At 40.8% G+C, this 14,531-nt stretch overlaps 1 protein-coding gene across 1 annotated transcript in view; it reads left to right on the top strand.

Moving 5' to 3' along the window:
• The window catches only part of LOC125459004 (sodium- and chloride-dependent neutral and basic amino acid transporter B(0+)-like), a 46,497-nt gene extending 34,713 nt beyond the window's left edge, over nt 1-11,784 (top strand). Inside the window, exons 10-14 of the mRNA XM_048544877.2 lie at nt 4,870-4,988; nt 7,830-7,929; nt 8,868-8,977; nt 9,079-9,249; nt 11,635-11,784. Coding sequence (XP_048400834.2) covers nt 4,870-4,988; nt 7,830-7,929; nt 8,868-8,977; nt 9,079-9,249; nt 11,635-11,784 — 650 coding nt within the window. The remainder of the gene's footprint in view (nt 1-4,869; nt 4,989-7,829; nt 7,930-8,867; nt 8,978-9,078; nt 9,250-11,634) is intronic.
• Nucleotides 11,785-14,531: the final 2,747 nt, after the last annotated feature.

The raw sequence follows: 14,531 nt of genomic DNA, 5'->3' as shown, positions 1-14,531 counted from the left end.
GGAAAGGTAGCATCAAACTCTAAAAACCATGCTAATGGGCTTACCACTAGAATTACCCAAACGATTGGTAAAAATGTGTCCCATCTATATTGTTTGCCATTAGAGATGCCCCATATGAATTGACTCCGTTAACTCCATTTGAGTTGATATTCAAACACGAAGTAAGAGGGCTTTTAAAATTAATTAAGGCAAAGTTGATAGGCCTCAAGTCAGAGATTTCACAGTTAGGTTATATATCTTAAGTGAGAAAACGGTTAAACAGAGTTGGTGAATTAGCTAGACAACATCTGAAGATGGCACAGCACTTGATGAAGCAAGAAGCAGATAAGAAATCTAAGCTTTGAATGTTTTCCCATGGGAATAAAGTATTGGTGCCATTACCAGTGATAGGACATCCCTTCAAATGAAGGTTGAATGATACCTATCAGATTGAGAAGAAGTTGAATCAGGTGAATTATCTGGTAATGATGCCAGATAGGAAAAGCTTTATCAGGTATGTCATGTGAATATATTGAAACACCCCCAATGACAAGGGCAGGGAGCTAGAGAAACAGGAATTAGACCCTGACCCAGAGAGTGAGAAATCAGAATCTAAATCTTTGGATTTTTATGTGCCTCAATGTAAATTAAAGAATGAGGCAGATCTTGGAGAATGGGATAGGATAGTAACCTATCTATCTCAGATACAGAGAATTGAATTGAAAGGCTTAATGCAGAAATATGAGAAAGTATGTGGGAATAGAATGGGGAGGACAAATACAATAGTGCATGAAGTTGAAGTAGGGAATGCTGTTCTGATAAAACAATGTCCCTACAGGTTTAATCCTCTTGAAGTTGCACAGGTACAGAAGGAAGTGGAAGCGATGCTGCAAGGAGATGTAATTGAACCAAGTCAAAGTGAATAGATTCACCAATTGTGTTGGTTCTGAAGTCCGATGGTACTCAATGGTTCTGTCTGGATTATTGGAAGGTCAACTCTGTAATTAAATTGGACCCATATCCAATTCCAAGGCTGGAGGACTGTGTGGAAAAAGTCAGACAAGCCACTTATATCCCCAAGTTGGACTTTATCCATGCTTACTGGCAAGTGCCTTTGTTAGAGACAGCTAAAGAAGTTGCTGCACCTGAAACCCCAAACGGATGGTATCAACTTAAAGTAATGCCCTTTGGTATGAAGAATGCATTGGCCACATTACAAAGATTTATGAACAATATTGTAACAGGATTGATTAATTGTGCTGTTTATTTAGATGATATCGTGATCTTTAGTCATTCATGGCAAAATCACATGCTGCTTTTGGCAGAACTCTTTGAAAGACTATGGGAGACAAAACTGGTTACAAGCCTAGCAAAAAACTGAATTCACAAAGTGACGTTCTTGGGACTTCATATTGGACATGGATGACCCTGAGGAACACAAAGATGAAGGCCATTGAGAAATTTCTAAGGCCATCCTCAAAGAAACAGATGCTTTGATTTTTGGGAAGGAGCAAATTCTACTGGAGTTTGTGCCAAACTTTAGTAGCATGGTGGCACTGCCAACAGATTGCTAAAGAACACAAAATTTCAGTGGACAGAACAATGCCAGGAGGCGTTTAAGAATTGAAAAGCGTTTTAACCATCACACCAGTTTTAGCTCCACCAAATTTCTTGAAATCCTTTAAAGTCACTATCAATGCCAGCAATATGGGGGTTGGAGATGTGCTGATGCAGGAGGATGATGGTGAAATTGAAAAGCCAATTGGTTACTACTCATAGAAACTCAATAATTCTTTTTCAATGGTGGAGCATTTTCTCTGATGAATATTGTGTTGTTATTGGCCTTACAACATTTAAGGTGTATATCGCCAACAGTATTTTGGAGATGGTTGTGTATACAGACCACAACTCACCATTTTTTGGAAATATTTAAGGACAAAATTTCATTGAGAGTCTAATGTCACAGACTTATAATTTACAGATTGTACATGTTGCGGGTTGTAAAAATGTTGTCACAGATGCGTTATTGCAGGTTTAAAGAATATGTGTAGATAAGATACAACTGGTACAAACGGAGTTTTAAGTATGAAAGGTATAACGCTAGAGTACTGAACTGTGTATTTCATGGTAATAGTGTTAAGATTTTTTTAAAAAATGCTTTCTTTTCATAATGATGTTTCATTTCTTTCTTAAGTGGGGAGTGTTACAAGTTGGGTAGAAGAATCATGAATTGGAAGAGAAGAAGTTAGAAATTGTGGGTAAAAATGATGGTGGGCCAAAGAGTGTCATGGTCTCTTTAAGAGCTCATGTTTTATCTGTGCTTGGAGGTTTATAAATGCCCGAATGGAAAAATTTTGTACAGAATAACCAGGCAGCATTTTTCCGAGACAACAAGTTTACATTTGGCCAATTAGTTTAAACCAAGCACTTAGGTACAGAAAGCCAATTGAATTTAAATCTGATGGTGTTAACAACCTGAAACCTATCAAGTTATGGAAGAGAATTCCAAATGCTACTGACCATTGTGCATATAAATATTCCTTGATTTTACTCATGAAAAGTATGACTAATTATTTATACAATGTACCCAAACCCTAGACTCCACAAACACAGCAGAAATATTTTCTCTGTCTCTCTCCTATCTGATCCTCTAAGCAATACAATTAGCCTTAACCTCAACCATTGTTCAGGAGAATGCCCTCATTTCCACAATTAGAATGACATTCTAATGGTGTGGTCTCTCAGTTCAAGTTTATCAAATCAACATTGAACTGTGATCTGGAGGGAGCTATGAAATCTCATTTCTTGAACTTAAAATACAAATGATCAATGTTCCTGGCCCACAAGAAACCCAGTTACCTGCATCCAGCTATCTCCAGAGGCAGGTCCATAATCATATGGCTACACAAAGCCAAACTGAACCAATAAACAAAGCTTGGTCGGGAGGGAGGTGGGGAGCTCACCACCAGCCAGTTTACTATTCTCCAGAATGTGCAAGTATCTGCTGCAAATGTTTACAAACTGCCCACACATCAAACCATCAAATTTCAACCATCTACATTGATGATTTCAATAGCCATCACTGACAGTGGGAATTACCAGTCCTATTTCAGAATATTAGATTAGATTCCCTACAGTGTGGAAACAGGCCCTTCGGCCCAACAAGTCCACACTGCCCCTTGCAGCATCCCACCCAGACACATCCCCCTATAACCCACACACACCCCTGAACACTACAGGCAATTTAGCATGGCCAATCCACCTAGTCAGCACATCTTTGGACTGTGGGAGGAAACCGGAGCACCCAAAGGAAACCCACGCAGACACGGGGAGAATGTGCAAACTCCACACAGACAGTTACCCGAGGCTGGAATTGAACCCGGGTCCCTAGTGCTGTGAGGCTGCAGTGGTAACCACTGAGCCACTGTGCCGCCCCGATTACAAGGTTTAATATTGTTAAGGTTGGCATGCAGATTCAGTTGGCAGTTAGGAAGGCAAATGCAATTTTAGCACTATTTTTCAGAAGCTTAGAGCACAAAAGCAGGGAATGTACTACTAAGGCTGTAACAGGCTCTGGTCAGACCACATTTGGAATATTGTGAGCAGTTTTGGAACCCTCGTCTAAGGAAAGAATTTCTGACCCTGGAGGGTGTTCAGAGGAAGTTTATAAGAATGATCCCAGGGATGAAAGGTTTGTCTTATTAGGAATGGTTGAGGACTCTGTGTGTGTATACTTTATGGAGTTCAAAAGGTGGAGTTGAAGATCTAATTGAAGACCTGAGGACACAGCCTCAGAGAAAAGGGTCAGCTCTTTAGAACTGAGATGAGGAAGAATTTCTTCAGCCTTCTGTGGTGAAACTGTGGAGCTCATTGCCACAGAAGGCTGTGGGTGCCAAGCCAGTGAGTGTATTTAAGACAGAGATAGATAGGTTCTTGATTAGTGAGGGGATCAAAGGTTAGGGGGACAAAGGAGGAGAATGGGGTTGAAAAACGTATCGGACATGATCAAATGGTGAAACAGACTCAAAAGGCTGAATAGCCTAAACCTGTTCTGATATTTGATGATCTTACAGCCTTATTTCCTCAAAGGACTCCTATAATTAAAGATAGGGTGAAGTGACCTGCTTCAGGAGAAAATAGAGAAAAAAGCTTCAGAACCAGTTAAGGAAGTTTCAGCACTGTCCAACCTTTGCTTGAAGCATGATTTTTGGTGCTGCTCCACATACAGTAGGATCTGGCTTAAGTACATATTCCTGTTTAATGATGTTCTAGCTATGAAGGACTCCCAAAAGGTTTGTCACATCTCACCAAGACTGTCTGTCTGTCACAATCAGTCCACAGCACTCATGTCTGTGTTAGCATCTTGTGGACTTTAGTCTCAGTCCAGAGTCTGTTCTGGAGAACAATATCCAGACCCAGCCGCTCTATCCAGTACTGTTGCCACTACTGTCCATTAGACAATCAAAATAACCATAAAATGAGGACTCACTTTCCTCTTGTATGGAAACTCTGCATCATATAGCACAAAGAATGAGTTCTTCTCAATATCCTGGTCAATATTGAACATTCGATTAGCACCACAAATTATCAAGTCACCATATCATTGCCATTCACGGGCAACTTACTGCGCATAATTTTTCTGCTACCCATCCAGTAACAAACTCACAGCAATGCCTACACCTCAATGTCTGTGAAGCTCTTTGCACCACCTTGAATTCAGATCAAGTGCAATACAAAAGCAAAATCTACTTTCCTACATTCTGAGGTGTGCGGGCTCCCAGATAGAGCAACTCATCTTCTGGCTGGCCTTAATGAAACATGAGCTTCCTTTGATTTAGTAGAGCCTGTTCAAATGGTATAATATTTCAACATATTTTATGTTTATGCCAGAAACAATTACAACAAGCTTGGAGGACCAGTTCCCTGCTCTTCTGCAATCAAAACGACATTATCTGTCAAGCGTGACTTGTTTTCTATTGTTTCTCTTTGGCCTCGTTTGTGTAACACAGGTAAGGATGTCCTTTTAATAGAAGACTAGATTTCTAAGTGTTCAAATTAGTTGTTGTGATGTGTGATTTGACTTGGAAGAGAAGTTAAAGTATAAATTGTTATTTAGGATAACAAAGTCGGGAGCTGGATGAACACAGCAGGCCAAGCAGCATCTTAGGAGCACAAAAGCTGACATTTCGGGCCTAGAGCCTTCATCAGAAAAAAACCCTTCTGATGAAGGGCCTAGGCCTGAAACGTCAGCGTTTGTGCTCCTAAGATGCTGCTTGGCCTGCTGTGTCCATCCAGCTTCACACTTTGTTTACCTCGGATTCTCCAGCATCTGCAGTTTCCATTATCTCTGATACAGTTGTTATTTAGGCGTCTGGTATCCAGTTATGATATACTGAGTTTTCATAGAGCCTGGGATTTTTACAAAGCAGGGCAGTTAATAATTAAAATTAATTCCCTGATCATGGTTGTCATTAGTGGAGGTGGCTGAGAGTGACTTTATAGATGTTTACTAAATCATTAGGGACGTAGATAACATGAATTGCCAAGGTTTCTTTCCCAGCATGGGGAAGTCCAAAACTAGTGGACATACGTTTAAAACAAAAGGGAAAGATTTAAAAGGGAGATGAGGGGTAACTTTTTTCCACACAGAGGTTTGTGCGTGTATGGACAGAGCCACCAGAGGGAGTGGTAGAGGCTGGTGCAATTACAACATTTAAAAATTATTTAGACAGGTACATGTTTTGGAAAGGCTGAGAGGGACATGGACCAATGCAGGTAAATGGGAGTAGTTTAGATTCGGAAACCTAGTTAGTGTGCAGGAGTTGGACTGAAGGGTCTGTTTCGATGCTGTATCACTCTAGGGTCAATTATGATGCCCAATGTGTCTGAGTGTGTTTTGGAATCTGCTTTATTTAAACTTGGAGGAGGCATCCTTAGCTGAATAAGATGGGATTTTATTTTCACTTTTAGCTTGAGTAGTGTCTTAGTCCTGTGAAGACTTTGGAACAGGATGACTGTCTGGAGCAGTACTTTTGAGAAGAGAAGGGTATAATGACTTAGATCCTGAGTTTGAAAAGTTAGTGTTGGTTCCAGGCCAGATCTTTTAAAAAAAAAGAAGTGATTACCTAAGCAGAGTGCTGTGAAACTCAAGATTTTGATAACTCCAGGGAAAATTACTGCATTATGAGATTAAAAATTGAGGTTTTACCAATGAACCAACCAAGGTGTTCCATACAGGGAGAGAGTAATGAGCATATATGAATGGAGCTTTGGATACGGTACTAGGTGAGAGGTTCTGGATGCTATTCAAACTGGTTTGTTTCTTCTCAATTTATAAAGTGGTGGTTTGGGATGAATGGGGCTATTATTTTATCATTTGTATAAAGTCTTTGAATTTGAATTATAAATAGATACTTGAGATTGTTTGTGCTAAACTTCTATTTACTGTTAAAAAAAAATACAGCATTGCTTACTTGTGGTTCTGTGAGAAATCAAATCACTCAAGCTAAAACAAATAAAGTTATGATCTATCAAGTTGGGTTCTTGCCTGGGATCTGACTTGTGTGGCAATATCTGGGATCATAGTCAGTTCCAGAATTTTAACTCAATGAAAATGAAGGAAAGTCAGAATATTTCTAAGTTGGGATGGTGTGTGATTTGGAGAGGAAGTTGGATGTAACATTGTTCCCCTGCACCTCTTCTTATCCTTCTAGATGGTAGAGGTCATGCATTGATAGATGCCTTGGGAGCAGCCTTGATAAGCTGATGCAGCGCATCTTACAGTTGGTACCAGCACAACCACTTGTACCATGCCACACTAAATTACACATCACAAATTTTAGAGCTTCCTCTCTAAAAGTGGCAAGCATTTTCCTGCATTGCACTCAGTGCCCTGATGGGAGTGGCCCTTGTTGCTTGTACACAGGAGACTCCAACAGATCTTTTTGGCAGATTGCCCAGGTATATGCAGTGATCTGCCCTTCTTGCAAGCTCTGCTGGTGTTTTTAGAATACTAATAAGAGTGGGATGTTAGCCTGAAAAGGTTATAGAAGTGTCTCAATAGGCCTGGGTTTGAAAGACTGATTGGAGTCTTTCTCCCACCCCCGCACCCCCCCCCCCCCCCCCCCACCCACCCCCACCCCAGACTTAATCAGGGTAAGATGATGGACTGATCATCCTGCTTCTCCCTGACCAATTAGCGCCTCAGCTTCCTTGTCCACTGCCTTTCGAAATTCCCCCCTCTGGTGACATTAGTGGGTGAGAGAGAGTGCCAGAGGGCACAAAAGAGCAGTCGTTATTAGAAAAACTATAACCTGGGGATGCTGGAAATTGGAGCTATAAGCAAAAACTGTTGGAAGTGCTCAGCAGATCTGAAAGCAGAAAAACAAAACTTGTTTCAGGTTGATGATGTTTCATCAGTAAAAATGATGAGTGGAAGTTTGGAAATTAGAATGAATAGGAAAGCTTTCAGTGGGGAGGAAGACAGGAGAGATTAAGTTATGAAAGGATTGATGATGCAAACCCAAAACAAGTAGAACGTAAGAAATACAAGACGTGGCTAGAAAAAGTGTGAAAGATAGGATCCTGAATGTTGCAATCCGCAAGTTATAACTTGAAAGCTACAAAGTCAAATGGAACAAAATGAAGTCAGCCTTAAATTTTTGACTTCTGTGCTCTGTATAAAGAAGGCTGTGTAATATCTCATCAAACGTTGAGGTCCTAATCATCAAACTGAACTTCATTGGAATACAATTCACTATTGGCTAATTTGTATTGAAGAAAAATTGTTCAGCTTTGGTGTTATGATAATATACAGTGTTTTAGAGTTTTCTTTTCCATTGTCTTAACAGGCTGGGATTTATTGGGTGAATTTAATTGACCATTTCTGTGCTGGTTGGGCTCTCCTTACAATCGGTGGTCTGGAGTTTATAGGGATTAGCTGGATCTATGGTAAGCACAACACAAACATCGAAAAAAATTCATAAATGAAAAAGGCATCGGTCTCTGTATTTCTTCAATAGGAGGAATCAATTTATTTCGAAACTTCTGGTCCCCTTCACTAAAAACTGGCTGTTAAAATTAAAAATAAGCTTTCATTATTTGTCCAACAGGCTTAATCATACATGCGCACAAAAAATGCGTATCCGTTTTGAAATTCTATAAAATTTTTTTGATCATAAAACACAGGGGCAGAAGTAGGCTGTTCAGCCCATTGAGTCTGCTCTGCCATTTAATAAAATCATGCTGATCTGATAGCCCTCAACTCCAGCTCCTGGCCTTTGCCCCACAACCCTTCATTTCCTTACTGATAAAAAAATCATCTATCTAACTCTTGAATGTACTTAATGACCCAGCCTCGACAGCCCACTGCTCTTAAGTAATCCCACGGATTCAACCCCATTCTGTGAGTGAAAATGCTCTTCCTCATTTCTATCTTAAGTGTACTCTGTAACTGTAATTCTAACAATACTCTGAGATCATACACTCAGGCTCTGGAATCGTCCACCGGGGGAAACAATCTCTTTGCAAGTACCTTGTCAAGCACACTACGAATATTATGTTTCAATAAGGTCTCCCTTATTCTTTTAAACTCAATTGGGTGCACACCCAACCTGCTCAAACTTTGCTCAAAAAGAAAAGAAAATGCTAGGAATCAGCCTAGTGAACCTTCTCTGAGGTGCCTCCAAGGGCTGACTCTTTAAATAAAAGGATCAAAACTGTTTGCAGTATTTCACCTCCATTCTAAACTGTGTCTTAAATAGTTTTGGCAGCACTTTATACTTTTATACACCATTCCCTTTAAATAAAGGTTAACATTCCATTTGCCTTCTTTATCACCTTCTGAAAACAGAGGAAAATGTAACTCTCTCCTTTTCTGTTGTTTGCAGGGGCAAACAGATTCATCAAGGACATTGAGATGATGATCGGGGAAAGGAGTTGGCTCTTCTGGCTGTGGTGGAGAATCTGTTGGTTTTTTATTTCTCCATGTTTGCTGGCAGTAAGGAGATGCCACGTCTTTTACTGATTTCAACTTAAAACAATCAAATTGCAGATAGATGATCTATATCTAATCACTTTTCATGTAATCATATTATTCAGGTTATCTTAACTTGGTCTTTAGCAACATTTGTCCCACCAACATACGGACCTGTTGAATACCCTGGCTGGGCAATAGCCCTGGGCTGGTGTATGATCATCTTCTGTATTATGTGGGTCCCCATTGTCGCTGTGGTGAGAGTTGTTCAAGCTGAGGGCTCTACCTTGGGCCAGGTAAGGACAAACCTGTCCATTGTTTAATTTTGTTTCAGGAAGGTTTGAACTCTTGAAATTTTGGGCTATCAGAGCAGAATGGTAGAGAATTTGCTTATCAAGTGCTCTGAGATCTGTTTTCAATCTAACAATTTTGACCTCCTCTTTGACAAGCACCCAACAATAAATGGTTGCAGCAAGAATACGTTTCATATCACTCATTCCTGTGTTCTTGCTGCATGAAGTTGCCAATTTCGTATCAATTGAAACCAATACGATGTACATTGAGTACATGTGGGTGTTCATCTCGGAAACAAGTATAACAATTCCACATGTCTCATTGGGATTTGAGTTGGATTCCTGACAATAAAGAATAATGATCTTGAAACTGATTTGATCTCTTGCATTGAACAAAACAAGAATGTAATAAATAGGAGCAGGAGGTTAGCATCAAGATTGCTCTTACAATAAATATTATCAAAGCTGTTCTGACCTCAACTCTACTTTCCTATCCAATCCCCTTATTGCGATTTACCAGTGTATGCTGAACGAGGTTAGTGAGGTTAGGAATAAGACTGCAGCAAATCAGTTTTCAGTCTCATGAGATTATAAGGTGCATGCTGCAATTAATGGCTAACTACTTTCTCAAATAGACCTCTGACTTGTTTGAGCTCAGTATTTGCAATGGAAAATGCAGAAGTTTCAAATGTGCATCTTCAATGCCTCCTGAGAAGTCCAGCTCCTGCACATACAATGAGCAATAAAAATAAACAAGTTGTTTTATGTCTCCACAGTCAGTATGTCAGTATACTTCTAAGATACTGCAGAGAGTTGTGAGAGCATGGAATGCGTTGCCAGCAGCAGTTGTGGAAGCAAGGTCATTGGGGTCATTTAAGAGACTGCTGGACATGCATATGGTCACAGAAATTTGAGGGTGCATCCATGAGGATCAATGGTCGGCACAACATTGTGGGCTGAAGGGCCTGTTCTGTGCTGTACTGTTCTATGTTCTATGTTCTATACATTAATCATGCTATCACCACAGCCCTATAACTTGTGACCGGAAATTATAAATACCTTAACTCTGATTTTTAAATTGACCTACTTGAAGCTCTGATGAAACGATTCTGCCATTTGTAGCTAAATAGTTTAATGTTAGCCTAAACCCTGAAGTACTTGTGCATGTGATCTATAAATGAGCTGCAATAAAAGCGGAGGCTTGCGGACCGCTTTGCAGAACACCAATGCTCGGTTTGCAATGAACAACTGCACCTCCCAGTCGCAAATCATTTCAACACCCCCTTGCATTCCTTAGATACATGTCCATCCTGGGCCTCCTGCTGTGCCACAAATGATGCCACCCGAAAGTTGCAGGAACAGCAACTCATATTCCGCTTGATACCATTGCGTTGCAGGGTTCCCAATGTGGATTCCACAAGTTTCAAAATCTCCCCTCTCCCAACTGCATCCCAAAACCAGCCCAGCTCGTCCCTGCCTCCCTAACCTGTTCTTCGTCTCACCCATCCCCCCCTCCCACCTCAAGCTGCACCTCCATTTCCTACCTACTAACCTCATCCTGCCCCCTTGACGTCTGTCCTCCCTGGACTGACCTATCCCCTCCCTACTTCCCCACCTATACTCACCTCCACAGGCTCCATCCCCACCCCTTTAACTTGTCTGTTTCTCTCCACCTATCTTCTCCTCTATTCAACTTCAATCCGCCTCCCCCTTTCTCCCTATTTATTTCAGAACCCTCTCCCCATCCCCCTTTCCTGATGAAGGGTCTAGGCCCAAAACGTCAGCTTTTGTGCTCCTAAGATTCTGTGTTCATCCAGCTCCACACTTTGTTATCTCGGATTCTCCAGCATCTGCAGTTCCCATTATCTCTGCAATAAATATCTGTTGTATTTTTCAATACTGTGTTGTCAGTGTTCCCTTTAATTTTATTTTTGCTTCATTAGGAGCATTGCAATGTAACCCATACCTCGCTCTTTTGTTAAATGGGTTAACATAGCATTACCATAACTGCTGGCAGCAAAGCATACATTATAGGTGGCCAACATTATTGAACTTTCTGATGCCTGTAAAATGAACACAAGGGAATCCAATTTCAAGACTAAGTTTTAAACCCCTGAGGTATCTACTATTAGTTCCGACATATTTAAAGGAAATTGCCAGATCAATGGGGAATCACAGAATGATCATAACTTACTCTGCTTGAAATCCTGCAAAATTAGTAAATTGGACTGCAGGAAAAATACCAAAACATTTCAGTTCAACACAAGAGGCAATATTGTGCTCCAGCCTTAAAAAGTACAGAATGTAAAACTGTCAACATGTATTCATTTCTATATTTCAGAAAACACCAAACATAATCTATTAAACCTCTTGCCTTTCTTTTCACAGAGGATTACTGCAGCTTGTACATCGACACCAGACTGGGGACCATACTTGAAGCAGCACCGAGGGGAAATATACAACAATCAGATATGCCCTAAACCACAATTTATCAACATGGAACTTCCAAATATTCATCATGTAATGTCAAAGTTCTAGGGAAGATGTTCGTCCTTAGCTTGTGACTGACATGTAAATAATTATTCTTTTAGGGTGAAAAATTTAAAAGCGTGTTGACTGTAAATATTTTTCAATCTGACTAATAGCTTAAAGTGAAAATTATGCAGTTTATTCTGTGGAAAGTCACATTTCTGATACATTAATAGAGATTTAATGGTACATTTCATAATAATGAGAAAAGCTGCTATCTGCTCAAGTGCGGTTAAAATGGTTTGGGTTGCTAGATCTTCATTAGCATTTAAAATATCACCGTTCAGTCTCAAGTATTTTGTTTTATTATAAGGTTGTACATCTAATACAATCACATGACGTCACAACTGATATAATGTTACCAACCTTGCTTTCTGCCATTCCGTTACAGTACATCTGCAAGCACACAACTGAAACTATATGTATGAGTATAAGCTATGGCAGTTCTGAGTATTTAGTGTTAGAAATACATTTCAAGACTTTTTTTTCTCAAAGAGAACCCAACTCTCTATGCGCATGCTATGTGGAGTAGCATATAGAAAACCACAAAGGCCATTGTGCATTGGCAAATGTTTTTATAGCTAAGACCCCTTTGAGAGTTTTTAGGTAGGACATTACTCATACATTGATGAGTGATAAGGGTATGCATATCACATGAACTTTTTCGCAAATGCATGAACACTGATTTAAAGAGATGCTGGTTATGTCATCATCACTCTGTAAGATCATGTACAGAGGCAGATAGCCTTTAAAAGTAAAGAATTTGTAAATGAATCCAACAGAAAGGATCTGATGGGCAAGATTTCACTTTAGACATCGTGAGAACTGCAGATACTGGAGTCGGAGTCGATACAATGAGCTGGAGCGACACAGCAGGTCAAGCAGCATCAGAGGAGTAGGAGAGTCGATGTTTCGGGCCTAGACCCTACAATAGGACAGAATTGCTGCTGTTGCCTGACCTGCTGTGTTCCTCCAAGGTTTTACTTTATATAACTTTGTTGAAAATGTAACACAAATATCAACGTAATTCACAAATCCACTGGCAAACAATTGTTCAATTAAATTCAACAAATGTCAGAATCCCCACAGTGGGAAAGCAGGCTCTTTTCATAACCATGTGCACTGTGGGGTGACTTAGCATGGCCAATTCACCTAACCTGCACATCTCTGGACTGTGGGAGGAAACACGTACAGACAGTGGGAGAATATGCACACTCCACACAGACAGTCACCTGAGGGTGGAATTGAACCCAGATCCCTGGTGCTGTGAGGCAGCAGTGCTCACCCTTCGGCCACTGTGCCAAGTTTGCTTTAAGCTGATATTACAAATATGACAAGCACACATACAACATTAAGAGCAGTCCCAAATTTATTCCCAGAAATCCAAGAGAAATCTAGAACTCCTCGCGATGCCCAATGACCTTTGCCAACCATTTCACTTTGTCCAATTATACTCAGCTTGCAATTACCTACGGGAACAGAAGCAGAGAGTCAAACCAGTGAGAGAAACATTGAGTGAGGACCTACAGCACGAGTCCAATATGTGTCTTATCATTTCCCAGACTTGAAATGTTGACTCTGTTTCTGTATCTCTTTTGAGATGCTGCCAGGCGTGCAGACCGCCGTCCTCGCTGTTTGTCTGGACGCAGCACCAGCCTATTGTACAGAAAGTAATGTTTCTCCTGCTGATTGTCCTCATCTTCATCCTTGGAAAACTACTTCTGCTCTCCCAGCTCTAACATCCCCCTTTGCCTGCTCCAGTTGAGCAGAATACAGCATGAAAAGGTCATATGGTCCATGCTGCCTAGAGTGTAATCACCGCCATCACATCTCTCCCACACGATTTTGATTCAATCATCAGAAATTCATCTTCAGCCAACTATCGTCTGCTCCATGGCAGCCCTGTGTGAAGAATGGACTCCACCCGATCTATATTTGGCCTCAGTCAAAGTTTTTCATAAAGAATTCATCAGCCATGGTCACAGGAGCACTTGACTCCAGTAACCACTTGCATAAGGCATATGTTTCTTAAAGTGAGGCGGGAATGTAAGGATATAGGCGTTTTCACAGCTTCTAATGCACCTGAGTCAGGCTTCTGAAAGTGGCACTGATGATCACTTCCATCTAGAAAGACAAGGGCAACAGATACATGGGTATACCAACATCTGCAAGTTCCCCTCCAAGCCACTCACCATCCTGACTTGGAAATGTATCAACGTTCCTTCACCATAGGTAGGTCAAAATCCTGTAATTCTTTGCCCAAGGGACCTTATCACATACGATGCCTTGACCTGTGGAGCAATTGGGTTAGAGAAAAGCAGCACATGCCTGCATCAGTCTTAGCAAATTTCTTTCATTTACTTGTGGGGTATGGGTATCTCTGACTGGGCAAGCATTTATTGCCGATCTGTAGTTACTGGTGAGAATGTGGTGGTGACCTGCCTTCTTCAACCACTGTATGGCGAAGCAATGGCCTAGTGGTACTATTACTGGACTGTTAATCCAGTGACCCAGATAATGTTCTGGGGACCCAGGTTCGAATCCCACCACAGCAGATGGTGGAATTTGAATTCAATAAATATCTGGAATTAAGAATCTAACAATGACTGTGAATCCATTGTTGATTGTCAGAAAAATCCATCTGGTTCACTAATGTCCTTTAGGGAGGGAAACTGCCACCCATACTTGGTCTGGCCTACATGTGGCTCCAGGCCACGCAGCAATGTGGTTGACTCTCAACTGCCCTCTGGGCAATT

The sequence above is a fragment of the Stegostoma tigrinum genome, chromosome 15 (assembly GCF_030684315.1).
Source record: "Stegostoma tigrinum isolate sSteTig4 chromosome 15, sSteTig4.hap1, whole genome shotgun sequence".
In the NCBI taxonomy this organism is placed as follows: Eukaryota; Metazoa; Chordata; class Chondrichthyes; order Orectolobiformes; family Stegostomatidae; genus Stegostoma; species Stegostoma tigrinum.
This window is presented reverse-complemented; position numbering and strand designations above follow the sequence as displayed.